Genomic DNA, 13454 nt, shown 5'->3' on the forward strand with positions numbered 1-13454 from the left:
CAAAATCTTGGAAATAGAATGGACAAAATGCAAGAAACATTTAACAAGGACCTAGAAGAAATAAAGATGAAACACTCAATGATGAATAACACAATAAATGAAATTAAAAATACTCTAGATGGGATCTATAGCAGAATAACTGAGGCAGAAGAACGGATTAGTGACCTGGAAGATAAAATAGTGGAAATAACTACTGCAGAGCAGAATAAAGAAAAAAGAATGAAAATAACTGAGGACAGTCTCAGAGACCTCTGGGACAACATTAAACGCACCAACATTCGAATTATAGGGGTTCCAGAAGAAGAAGAGAAAAAGAAAGGAACTGAGAAAATATTTGAAGAGATTATAGTTGAAAACTTCCCTAATATGGGAAAGGAAATGTTAATCAAGTCCAGGAAGCACAGAGAGTCCCATACAGGATAAATCCAAGGAGAAATATGCCAAGACACATATTAATCAAACTGTCAAAAATTAAATACAAAGAAAGCATATTAAAAGCAGCAAGGGAAAAACAACAAATAACACACAAGGGAATCCCCATAAGGATAACAGCTGAACTCTCAGCAGAAACTCTGCAAGCTTGAAGGGTGTAGCAGGACATACTGAAAGTGATGAAGGAGAAAAACCTGCAACCAAGATTACTCTACCCAGCAAGGATCTCATTCAGATTTGATGGAGAAATTAAAACCTTTACAGACAAGCAAAAACTGAGAGAGTTCAGCACCACCAAACCAGCTTTACAACAAACGCTAAAGGAACTTCTCTAGACAAGAAACACAAGAGAAGGAAAAGACCTACAATAACAAACCCAAAACAATTAAGAAAATAGAAATAGGAACATACATATCGATAATTACCTTAAATGTAAATGGACTAAATGCTCCCACCAAAAGACACAGATTGGCTGAATGGATACAAAAACAAGACCCATATATATGCTGTCTACAAGAGACCCACTTTAGACCTAAAGACACATACAGACTGAAAGTAAGGGGATGGAAAAAGATATTCCATGCAAATGGAAACCAAAAGAAAGCTGGAGTAGCAATTCTCATATCAGACAAAATAGACTTTAAATAAAGACTATTAGAAGAGACAAAGAAGGACACTACATAATGATCAAGGGATCGATCCAAGAAGAAGATATAACAATTGTAAATATTTATGCACCCAACATAGGAGCACCTCAATACATAAGGCAAATACTAACAGCCATAAAAGGGGAAATCAACAGTAACACAATCATAGTAGGGGACTTTAACACCCCACTTTCACCAATGGACCAATCATCCAAAATGAAAATAAATAAGGAAACACAAGCTTTAAATGATACATTAAACAAGATGGACTTAATTGATATTTATAGGACACTCCATCCAAAAACAACAGAATACACATTTTTCTCAAGTGCTCTTGGAACATTCTCCAGGATAGATCATATCTTGGGTCACAAATCAAGCCTTGGTAAATTTAAGAAAATTGAAATTGTATCAAGTATCTTTTCCGACAAAAACGCCGTGAGACTAGATATCAATTACAGGAAAAGATCTGTAAAAAATACAAATACATGAAGGCTAAACAATACACTACTTAATGACGAAGTGATCACTGAAGAAATCAAAGAGAAAATCAAAAAATACCTAGAAACAAATGACAATGGAGACACAACGACCCAAAACCTATGGGATGCAGCAAAAGCAGTTCTAAGAGGGAAGTTTATAGCAATAAAAGCCCACCTTAAGAAGCAGAAAACATCTCGAATAAACAACCTAACCTTGCATCTCAAGCAATTAGAGAAAGAAGAACAAAAAAACCCCCAAAGTTAGCAGAAGGAAAGAAATCATAAAAAGCAGATCAGAAATAAATGAAAAAGAAATGAAGGAAACGATAGCAAAGATCAATAAAACTAAAAGCTGGTTCTTTGAGAAGATAAAAAAAATAGATAAACCATTAGCCAGACTCATCAAGAAAAAAAGGGAGAAGACTCAAATCAATAGATTTAGAAATGAAAAAGGAGAAGTAATAACTGACACTGCAGAAATAAAAGAGATCATGAGAGATTACTACAAGCAACTCTATGCCAATAAAATGGACAATCTGGAAGAAATGGACAAATTCTTAGAAATGCATGACCTGCCAAGACTGAATCAGGAAGAAATAGAAAATATGAACAGACCAATCACAAGTAATGAAATTGAAACTGTGATTAAAAATCTTCCAACAAACAAAAGCCCAGGACCAGATGGCTTCACAGGCGAATTCTATCAAACATTTAGAGAAGAGCTAACACCTATCCTTCTCAAACTCTTCCAAAATATAGCAGAGGGAGGAACACTCCCAAATTCCTTCTACGAGGCCACCATCACCTTGATACCAAAACCAGACAAGGATGTCACAAAGAAAGAAAACTACAGGCCAATATCACTGATGAACATAGATGCAAAAATCCTCAACAAAATACTAGTAAACAGAATCCAACAGCACATTAAAAGGATCATACACCATGATCAAGTGGGATTTATTCCAGGAATGCAAGGATTCTTCAATATACACAAATCTATCAATGTGATAAACCATATTAACAAACTGAAGGAGAAAAACCATATGATCATCTCAATAGATGCAGAGAAAGCTTTTGACAAAAGTCAACACCCATTTATGATAAAAAAAAAAAAAACCCTGCAGAAAGTAGGCGTACAGGGAACTTTCCTCAACATAATAAAGGCCATATATGACAAGCCCACAGCCAACATCATCCTCAATGGTGAAAAATTGAAAGCATTTCCACTAAGGTCAGGAACAAGACAAGGTTGCCCACTCTCACCACTCTTTTTCAACATAGTCTTGGAAGTTTTAGCCACAGCAATCAGAGAAGAAAAGGAAATAAAAGGAATCCAAATCAGAAAAGAAGAAGTAAAGCTGTCACTGTTTGCAGATGACATGATACTATACATAGGGAATCCTAAAGATGCTACCAGAAAACTACTAGAGCTAATCAATGAATTTGGTAAAGTAGCAGGATACAAAATGAATGCACAGAAATCTCTGGCATTCCTATATACTAATGAGGAAAAATCTGAAAGTGAAATCAATAAAACTCTCCCACTTACCATTGCAACAAAAAGAATAAGATATCTAGGAATAAACCTACCTAAGGAGACAAAAGACCTGTAAGCAGAAAATTATAAGACACTGATGAAAGAAATTAAAGATGATACAAATAGATGGAGAGATATACCATGTTCTTGGATTGGAAGGATCAACAGTGTGAAAATGACTCTACTACCCAAAGCAATCTATAGATTCAGTGCAATCCCTATCAAACTACCACTGGCATTTTTCACAGAACTAGGACAAAAAATTTCACAATTTGTATGGAAACACGAAAGACCACGAATAGCAAAAGCAATCTTGAGAACAAAAAACGGAGCTGGAGGAATCAGGCTCCCTGACTTCAGACTACACTACAAAGCTACAGTAATTAAGACAGTATGGTACTGGCACAAAAACAGAAAGATAGATCAATGGAAAAGGATAGAAAGCCCAGAGATAAACCCACGCACGTATGGACACCTTATCTTTGATAAAGGTGGCAGGAATGTACAGTGGAGAAAGGACAGCCTCTTCAATAAGTGGTGCTGGGAAAACTGGACAGGTACATGTAAAAGTATGAGATTAGATCACTCCCTAATACCATACACAACAATAAGCTCAAAATGGATTAAAGACCTAAATGTAAGGCCAGAAACTATCAAACTGTTAGAGGAAAACATAGGCAGAACACTCTATGACATAAATCACAACAAAATCCTTTTTGACCCACCTCCTAGAGAAATGGAAATAAAAACAAAAATAAACAAATGGGACCTAATGAAACTTCAAAGCTTTTGCACAGCAAAGGAAAGCATAAACAAGATGAAAAGACAACCCTCAGAATGGGAGAAAATATTTGCAAATGAAGCAACTGACAAAGGATTAATTTCCAAAATTTACAAGCAGCTCATGCAGCTCAATAACAAAAAAACAAACAACCCAATCCAAAAATGGGTGGAAGACCTAAATAGACATTTCTCCAAAGAAGATATACAGACTGCCAACAAACACATGAAAGGGGCTTCCCTGGTGGCGCAGTGGTTGAGAGTCCGCTTGCCGATGCAGGGGACACGGGTTCGTGCCCCGGCCTGGGAAGATCCCACGTGCTGCGGAGCGCCTGGGCCTGTGAGCCATGGCCGCTGAGCCTGCGCGTCCGGAGCCTGTGCTCCGCAACGGGAGAGGCCACAACAGTGAGAGGCCCGCGTACCGCAAAAAAAAAAAAAAAAAAAAAAAAAAAACACATGAAAGAATGCTCAACATCATTAATCATTAGAGAAATGCAAATCAAAACTACAATGAGATATCATCTCACACCAGTCAGAATGGCCATCATCAAAAAATCCAGAAACAATAAATGCTGGAGAGGGTGTAGATAAAAGGGCAACCTCTTGCACTGCTGGTGGGAATGTGAATTGGTTCAGCCACTATGGAGAACAGTATGTAGGTTCCTTAAAAAACTACAAATAGAACTACCATATGACCCATCAATCCCACTACTGGGCATATACCCTGAGAAAACAAAAATTCAAAAAGAGTCATGTACAAAATTGTTCATTGCAGCTCTATTTACAATAGCCCGGAGATGGAAACAACCTAAGTGCCCATCATCGGATGAATGGATAAAGAAGATGTGGCACATATATACAATGGAATATTACTCAGCCATAAAAAGAAATGAAATTGAGCTATTTGTAATGAGGTGGATAGACCTAAAGTCTGTCATACAGAGTGAAGTAAGTCAGAAATACAAAGACAAATACCGTATGCTAACACATATATAAGGAATTTAAGGGAAAAAATGTCATGAAGAACCTAGGGGTAAGACAGGAATAAAGACACAGACCTACTGGAGAACGGACTTGAGGATATGGGGAGGGGGAAGGGTGAGCTGTGACAGGGCGAGAGAGAGTCATGGACATATATACACTAACAAACGTAAGGTAGATAGCTAGTGGGAAGCAGCCGCACGGCACAGGGATATCGACTCGGTGCTTTGTGACCGCCTGGAGGGGTGGGATAGGGAGGGTGGGAGGGAGGGAGACGCAAGAGGGAAGAGATATGGGAACATATGTATATGTATAGCTGATTCACTTTGTTATAGAGCAGAAACTAACTTTGTTATAGAGCAGAAACTAACACACCATTGTAAAGCAATTATACCCCAATAAAGATGTTAAAAAAAAAAATCTTTGTTTTTTAACATGGTTGTTAAGAAAAAACCATGCATTCCATTGCATGCAAATTATATCTCAAGACATTTGATTTCTAAAAAGGCAAATGTACCTCATTGTCTCTAGAAAATATTTGTTTAGGATCTTGGTATTCATTTAGCCTGACAGGGGCTTACATACTAATATTTATGCAATTGCTATTTGTGTCCCTGATTATCTATAAACCTTGTGTGACATGAAGAAACATGAAATAAACTTAGAGTGTGAAATGGAAAGAAAATGCCATGTGAGCATTCTGTATCTAGCATGGTAAAACTGTGTAGTTATATCTATTCTACTTTGGGGAACCCTAAGGTTTTTGGAAATACAGACCTATTCTTGGAGCACAGAACCCTCCATTTTCAACCTCTTATTTCCCCCTGTGCAGCTCTGCACGTGGCTTCCAATGTCAATCATGGTGTGGTGAGAGTAAGCGTGCTTCTCCTGGGCTTATCCTCTAAATCAGCTAGCTTTGTTAGATGGACATTTGGATTACCGGCCGAACTGAGTAGTATACAGGAAGATGACTCCCTCTCCCCAAATAATGTCATTTCAGTCCTTTGCAGGTGGGAGGGGGGAGCTACACTGAACATTTTTGACCAAAGCAACTTTAGAGTTCCTATCATTCTATAGCTCAGCCCAGTCCAAAGTCCCCTAGGGTGACCTTTATTACTTCCACTTTCAGAGTAAGTAAAAGAGCTGCAGGCAGGCTGTGACTTTCTCATTAAACCTATTCCAGGAGAGGCATTCAAATGCCAGTGCCTATTGGCAACGCTGTTTGTCCTCCTTCCTAAGAATATTTTCCTAATCCAAGAATGGGTTAGAAACCTGCTGTTTCCAGCCCCTGAAGCCACACCATTGGAGGCTGACCTCAAGAACAGCCAGGTGCAAATTGTCCCTGGAGCTGGGTCTTGTAGGTGCCAGGTCTTATAGGTTCCAGGAGCTTCCAGCAGCTCCCCTTGGCTCAATCTGGATGGTGAGAGAGAAACATATGGTGATGTGCAGGTGTGTCTGTGGGACATGTGGTTCCTGGAAAAAGAAGGGCTTGAGCTCTGGGTCATGTGGTAACAAAACTCCCTTCCCTTTCAGAAGTTAAGCCACAAGAGTATTTGCAGTCAAAATAAATAAATAAATGTATGAATGAATGAATGAAGGGGGAAAATAGTTTGGCTGAGTGGAGTGGACAAATTTTGTGTCTGACTTCATCTCTCAACATTGAACTCAGGGTTTTCAGTTTCAAGAGAGCCCCGGTGAGAAGGTGAATCTGTAGATAAGCAAGTGAGCCCACAGGACACAAGAGAACAGTTTACAGTTTTCTACACCTGCTGGGGAAACAGTTTTCAGAAGAAAAAAAGAAGAAGAAGGAGGAGGAGGGAAGAAAAAAAACCCATTGGGAACGGGTGGGCGTTGGTGGTGTTTTTCTCAAGGTCTGTGAGGGAAAATAGCCAAAAACCTGTGTATAAAAGTATGTCTTTGAACACGGGATTTTTGTTTTCCAAGAACTTTCACTCGGCTAGCTTCTCAGCACCTTCTCCGACAGAGTACCTCATTGTCAGAGTGAACATTTTGTGCTTCCACCTGGTCCACTTTCTGCTCTGAAGAAAATGGCGGGGTTTCCCAGCTTCCTTCCTGCTGGCTTTCTCCTCACTCTTCTCCTTCTCCAGGTGTCCACGTGGTGCTCCCCAGGTCAGTGTTCTACTTCATGCTTTTTATTTGTAGGTGTGTTTTCAGTGGTTCTTCTCATATAATGGGTCCATCAGTCCCAACTCTGCATCTTCTCAAAGCAGTTATTTCTGGGGAAACTGTGGCTGTGTCTGCTGCTAACAGAAGGCTTGAAGGGTCGGGCAAAGGGAGGGAGTGATCTCCTTCACATCAACACACCTTACTCCTTTGAGCAGACCTCATAAAACGCATAGCTATAATATTTATCTAAGTCTTTATTGCGTATGACTGATTTTAGCCTGTTTAAATTTGATGTAACTGTTTGTTAAAACAGACTTTGTAATGTTTTCACTGCCAAGAAAACCCAAGTCTGAGTACAAAGAATTTGGACTCAGGATCCCTGAGCTCTATCTGCTTATGATCTTGGACAACCCAGTTATTCTTTCTGGGACACAAGTCCTTTCTTCATAAAATAAAAGGGCCCCTCAAGATGAAGTTTTCAGACTCCAGGTTTGAAGAGAACCAACTATGAAGTCACAATAATGACATTTTCTGTTATTGTCTCTTTAATTTGAGGTCAAAAAATAACACAAATAAGAGAGAAATACGTTTGGGTCCCTACATAATGAATGCAGGGGGGTCTACCATCTCATCCTGCCCCCCACCCCCATTCATTCCCCCAATTTGTCTCTAATTTTCATGCAGTGTCTGGGTTTTCCGTGAAGGGACCAGCTCAGCCCATCATGGTCCTGCTAGGGGCAGATGCCAGTCTGCCCTGCCAGCTGTCTCCTGAGCAGAGTGCAGCCCACATGCAGATCCGGTGGTACCGAGCCCAGCTCTCCTCCACAGTGCTTGTGTACCAGAATGGACAGGAACAAGGAGAGGAGCAAATGCTGGGGTACCGTGGCAGGACAGAGTTGGTGGGGGACTCCATTGGCAAAGGCGCTGTGGCCCTGCTGATCCAACACATCCGTGCCTCTGATGATGGCCAATATCGGTGTCATATTAAGGATGGTCACATATCCCAAGAAGCCATTGTGGAGCTGCATGTGATAGGTAAGTTAACTGAGCACAGAATGTATGTGTCATGGTGTAAAGCAAAGGTAAGGGTGAGAACATATGGATTCCTAACTTGGCATTTCTTATGATCTTCCATATGTTTATATAATATTTTGCCTTGTAGAATGTCAATTTCCTAAACTGTACAGTGAGGATAAGACTACACACTCTGCTTTTAAAGAGTAAAGGAGGCAATCCTTCTGAAGATATTTTGGTATCCAAAAGATCACAAAAATTAATTAACTAGTATTAATTTAGATAGGTACTGAGGCCTTCAAATATTTTTGACCCAATCAGGAGAGAGAGACAACTTGTAGAATTAAATTCCTCTCTTCTAACTTTCATTGTCCCTGTTCTTTTTTCTTCTCGGAATGTTCCCAGAGCCCTCTCAGTCCAAGTAAAGTGCGAAAGCATTAAGTTGATTTAAAAACTGAATCACAGGTAAGCCTAACATTGGCCATGAGCAGTTTGGAATTTTGAGCTTCAGTTTGCTCATCAGCCTAGTGAAAGGCAGTTACACCTTCAGCCTCAGGGACTCCTGGGTCCCGAGGACCACAGCCCTCAGGCACATGTCTTCTCTCCTCAGGCTTGGGCTCTGCCCCTCACGTTTACATGATGGGGCCTGAGGATCGCGGGATCCGAGTTCTGTGCTCCTCAGGTGGCTGGTTCCCAAAACCCAGGGTGCAGTGGAGCGACATGGTGGGAGTGAAGCTACCATCCCTCTCTGAGTCTCAGACCCAAGATGGAGATGGGCTGTTCCATGTGGAGGCATCGCTTGTGGTCAAGGACAGCTCTCTGGACAATGTGACCTGCTCCATCCAGAACCCCTTCTCTGGCCAGGAGAAAATGTCAGCCATCTTCCTCCCAGGTCAGTAAGGCACAAACTCCAAGGCAGAGTTGGGTGCGTTAAGGGCAAGTAGGAGTGAAGGAAGGCTAAAGGGAGCCTTGGAGAGAGGGCAGGGCTTCCTCCAGGTCAGTCTCTCACTGTGTCTCCACATGCCTGTGTCAGAGCCCTTCTTCCCCAGGACGTCTCCGTGGAAGACAGCCCTGGCTGGGACACTCCCTTTGCTGGTGCTTCTCCTCATCGGGATCAGCTACACTGGCTGGAGAGAACATAAAGCCAAGGAGAGAGAAGTAAAGAAAAGGCAGGAAGAATCTCATGACACAGAGGAGATGAAGAGAGGAAAAGAAGTGGCACTTAGAGTCAAAAGTAAATCAGGGCAGCAGGTCAAACCAGAGGTTCATGGAAAAGCTGCAGATACATGTTGTGTAGGGTGGATGGGGAAATAAAAGATTACTGAAGGATCCCAAGGAAAACGCAGGGCACCAAGAATTCTGCAGAGCTGGGAGTCCTATGGAAAGGAGAAAATCGTGTGGGAAGTTAGGAGGTCTGTGGGCAGTGGTCACGAAGCCTCCAAATTGCGGCTCAACCCACACCATGCCTTTTCACATCACCTGTTTCTCTTTGTGGAAATGTCTTCCCTTATCTTCTCTTCCTTTTTGTCCTTCAAGAATAGGCTTTAGAAACACCTAGGAAATCTTAAACTCCTATGAAGCCTGGGCTCTCCTTCCTGTGTGACCCCATGATACTTCCCATGTAACGTTTCTTAACGCCTGTCCTTTTACATTTGACAAATGTGTTTCTCCTACTTTACTATGGGACCCTTAAGAGAAGATCAAATTAAATTCATTTAGCTACTCACCAAACTTAGGAGCAGCTAAAACCCAGTTTGATGGATTTTATATCTCCTCCTCTTCCAGTGAACCTCAAGGCAGAGCTTGGTGAGTCTTGTTTCTTCTCATGCCCTGTGTAGAAGTTGTTCCCCTTTTCACACCTGTTCTGGGTCTCTCATTGAATGTTGTTTCTTTCAGAAAGGCGAAGGGCATTATACAATGAAGGTAAGAGACTCTGTCATGTCAATTGATGTCCTGATGACCAACAAGTTCTCAGCTCCCTATCCTTAGAGGAAAAGACTAGAGGATTGAATGATGATTAGTGGAAGAGAAATAAGGGGAAGGAAGAAAAATTCAAGGCCCCAGATTAATGTCTCATCTCGTCTTACCTCTATTTGTTCTGTTTTAGATTGGAAGAAGGCCTTGCTATATCCTGGTACGTAACTCTATGGACCTAGTCTTGCCAAGTGCCTCTGGTATTCTGAGCATAATAAGCAGAGTCATAAACACACACACACACACACACACACACACTTGAAAGTTGTGAAAATTTATTTGGTATCACTCTGTAGTATTTTGTATTTGGAAGCTCAAATAATCAGTTGTCTTCCAGAGCTAATGATGAAGGAGAAGTAATGGCTGCCTGGTCAGTCCCACCACATGGCTAGGGTAGGACTCAGCAAGAATTGTTAGCTCATCCACTATGAAGAAGGAAGGGACAGAACTCAGAGTGATTTTGATGAATAAAGAGAGATTGGGAACAATAAAGAATATATTATATCAGCACTTCTACTCTACAAATAAAGTTTAAAAGAGCAGAAAATGTATTATATTTTATATTTGGAAAATATATTAACTATGATTTCACTTATTTTACCTATTTGAAATAAAAAAGGTAAAATTCAATATATAGGGAGAAGGTTTATGTGTTAAAAAGTTGAAAAACAACTTTTAAAAATATTTGAACATCATTTGCAAAAATAAGTTTATCTGATGGTGGGGAAATTGGCTATATTTATACCTTCTAAAATTTGTCCATGTATTCTGTGGGTTTATAACTTGTGTGTGTGTGTGTATGTGTGTGTGTAATATAGAGTTGGACCTCAAAAGCACACCAGGTCATTTCTTGAATATGTATCTGTGCCATTTTTATATGCCAGACATTGTGCTAGATGTTGGTGGTACAAACTATTATACTCTGACCCTGTGAAACAAAGTCCATTGGGAGAAGTAAGCCAAGAAACAGGCAACTACGAACAGCCTGATAAGTGCTTTGATAAGAGGAGGTCCTCCCACGGATTAAAGTTGATTAAGCAGTTTCTGTTGAGTTTTCTTTCATGAGATACTGAAAAATATTCCCGTGTTTCTAAAGGAGTGAGCAAAGTACTAAGAATGACTTTTAGTTCCAACTCTACCAATTACAGCTGAGAAATCAGGTTCTTTTCTCTTTTTTGCGCTGACTGTCCTTATCTCTAAGACAAAAAGACTGGAATACATGATCTCAGATGTCCTCCTTGACTCATATACTCATAGATTCTATGCATCTGAGTGCTACACTTTGACAGGAGCACAGTTTAGTGAGAGACCGCAGTGCTGCTCCAATCAAGAATTATGGATATGTCCTTATCTGCCTATTGTCCCAAGACTTTATGAGAATACCCAATCTTTAAATAAAATCACAAGTCCTGTCATAAGAGAAGTGGCCACAGGCAGAAGCAATCCTATTTCTCATGAGGAATCTGTCCCTGGAGAAAAATATAAGCAATCTGATTACAATCTGGGTCAAAGTAATAATGGCCCATTTAAATGCCTTAGTCATAAGCTTAAACTCTACTCTGAGGAGATCACAGGCTAGAAAAACTATAAATAAAATGGAATAGAATGAAATTAAATTAAATTTAAAAATACAGTTTATAGCTCTCATAGTCAGTGATGAGGTCCATAAAGGTCTTGAGAGCATAGTAGAGGGGCATGTAGAGCATTAGACCCTGCTCCAGGGGTCTCCAAACCTGGCTCAGACTGGAGAATACGTCCCAGCTTCGGGCTGAAATATGTGATAGTTTCTAGTGTGAGACAGAGTGCAAAAAACATACTATTTGTCCTGTAGTTTCTGGATACTACCAGAGTTTGAGGGGTTTAGAGGAGGAAGAGAATGTTGACAAGAGAAGGTGACGAGTCAGGGAAGGAAGCATCTTACCTCCTTTTCATTCCCTGGGTATGCTTCTGTCCCAGTTTCAACTTGTATTGCTCTTTTTCAGACTGGAGGAAGGAACAGTTCCAACCTGGTAAGTTGTTCTTTATCTTTTTGGCTCCCTTCCAACCTTCCCTCTGAGACCCCACTTTTCTTTCCTAACATCATCTCCTCGCTGAAAACACAGAGGCAATATTGTTCTGGTAAAGAGAGGGAAGAAAAATCAAAATCATTAAATATTAGCCTGAACTGAAAATTGCTGCTAGGCTTAGCTACTCTGGTCGTGATTCCATTTTCAAATATTGGCACAGCTTCCTCGTCTATGGGGTCCACTTGGTTCTAAAACAGAAATTAAGATAGCCCCTCAGCTGAGGAGACCCCAAACTAAGTAAGAAGTGCTCAAAATAGCAAGTTAGCTGTTCTTTGTAGAGAGGTCAGCTCACTTGGATCCTGTTACTAATTGAGGAACATAGGTCTAATTTGCAGAGGACACGGAACGAACACCATTCTCCAATAAACACTTCGAGTCACCTGCTCACTCTGGCATTCTGCCAAGACACTGACCTATATATCTGCATAGATAGGATAAGATGAGTAGCCTAGAACTCAAGATGAGAGCACATCAGCCGCCTCCCAGCACCACCTCCCCCAACACACATGTTCAGAGAGGATGCATTCTATCTCTACTCCTTACACATTTGCTCTGTTTTGTTAAGTTTGCCCTTGTAACAAAACAGTTACAGGGGAAACAGTTTTCTGAAATATACAATGTTGGCCTTTTCCTTTCCTTTTTTTTTCTTCCAGTTCTTGTGACTCTAAACCATGAAAACTTTCATGAGGACAATTCTGACCCAGAGAGAGAAGAGATCGTCAGAGAGGAAACACGGGTATTATTATGTAATAAGCAAGGAGACTGCAACCTTATCAAATTGGTCAGAAAGAATTCACTTCAGGGAGACATTACTGGGAGGTGGACGTTGAGGACACTGATGAGTGGACTCTAGGCATTTATGAGAAGCCAACAGAGAGGAGTGTGTTACTCAGCCATCTACAAAAGAAGAAGTTCAGCGTCTTAGAGAAGAAGGGACGTGAATACAGGGCTCTCATCTGTTCTCCCCAAAACATTTTCCTGGAAGAGCCTCTCCTGATAGAAAAGTGTCCACGAAAGATTGTGATTTTCTTGGATTATGAGGATAGTGACATTTCTTTCTATAACATGACTGACAGAACCCACATCTTCTCTTTCACCCAGGCCAACTTCTCTGGGTCACTCTACCCTTACTTCAAACTTAAATCCATGGAGCTCTCCCCATCTGTACAATATTAAGTGACTTAGAAGAAGAACCTATAAACCATGAAGATAGTAGCCCATTCTCTGTAAGCCCTAGGACCACTGATTATGAGGCCTCTTGGCTTAAGGCTCCATGAATCTGCATGACCAAAGTTTCTAACCACATCAGACAGTGTTTCTCAAACAATCTGCAGAGAAAGATCTTTTTTTTTTCTTTTGGTTATTGTTGTAAATGTTTCTTGTATTATATATTATATATCACAGAAATACTTTT

At 40.5% G+C, this 13454-nt stretch overlaps 1 protein-coding gene across 1 annotated transcript; it reads left to right on the forward strand.

The window, feature by feature from the left end:
- Positions 1 to 6907: 6907 nt before the first annotated feature.
- On the forward strand, positions 6908 to 13216 carry LOC136129653 (butyrophilin-like protein 1). The gene is given in 10 exon segments (XM_065885978.1): positions 6908 to 6989; positions 7671 to 8021; positions 8611 to 8892; positions 9034 to 9234; positions 9786 to 9806; positions 9897 to 9923; positions 10108 to 10134; positions 11957 to 11983; positions 12694 to 12819; positions 12822 to 13216. Coding segments are annotated over 10 exon segments (1539 nt in total).
- The last annotated feature ends 238 nt before the right edge of the window (positions 13217 to 13454 follow it).

This window comes from Phocoena phocoena, chromosome 10 (assembly GCF_963924675.1).
Source record: "Phocoena phocoena chromosome 10, mPhoPho1.1, whole genome shotgun sequence".
Lineage (NCBI taxonomy): Eukaryota > Metazoa > Chordata > Mammalia > Artiodactyla > Phocoenidae > Phocoena > Phocoena phocoena.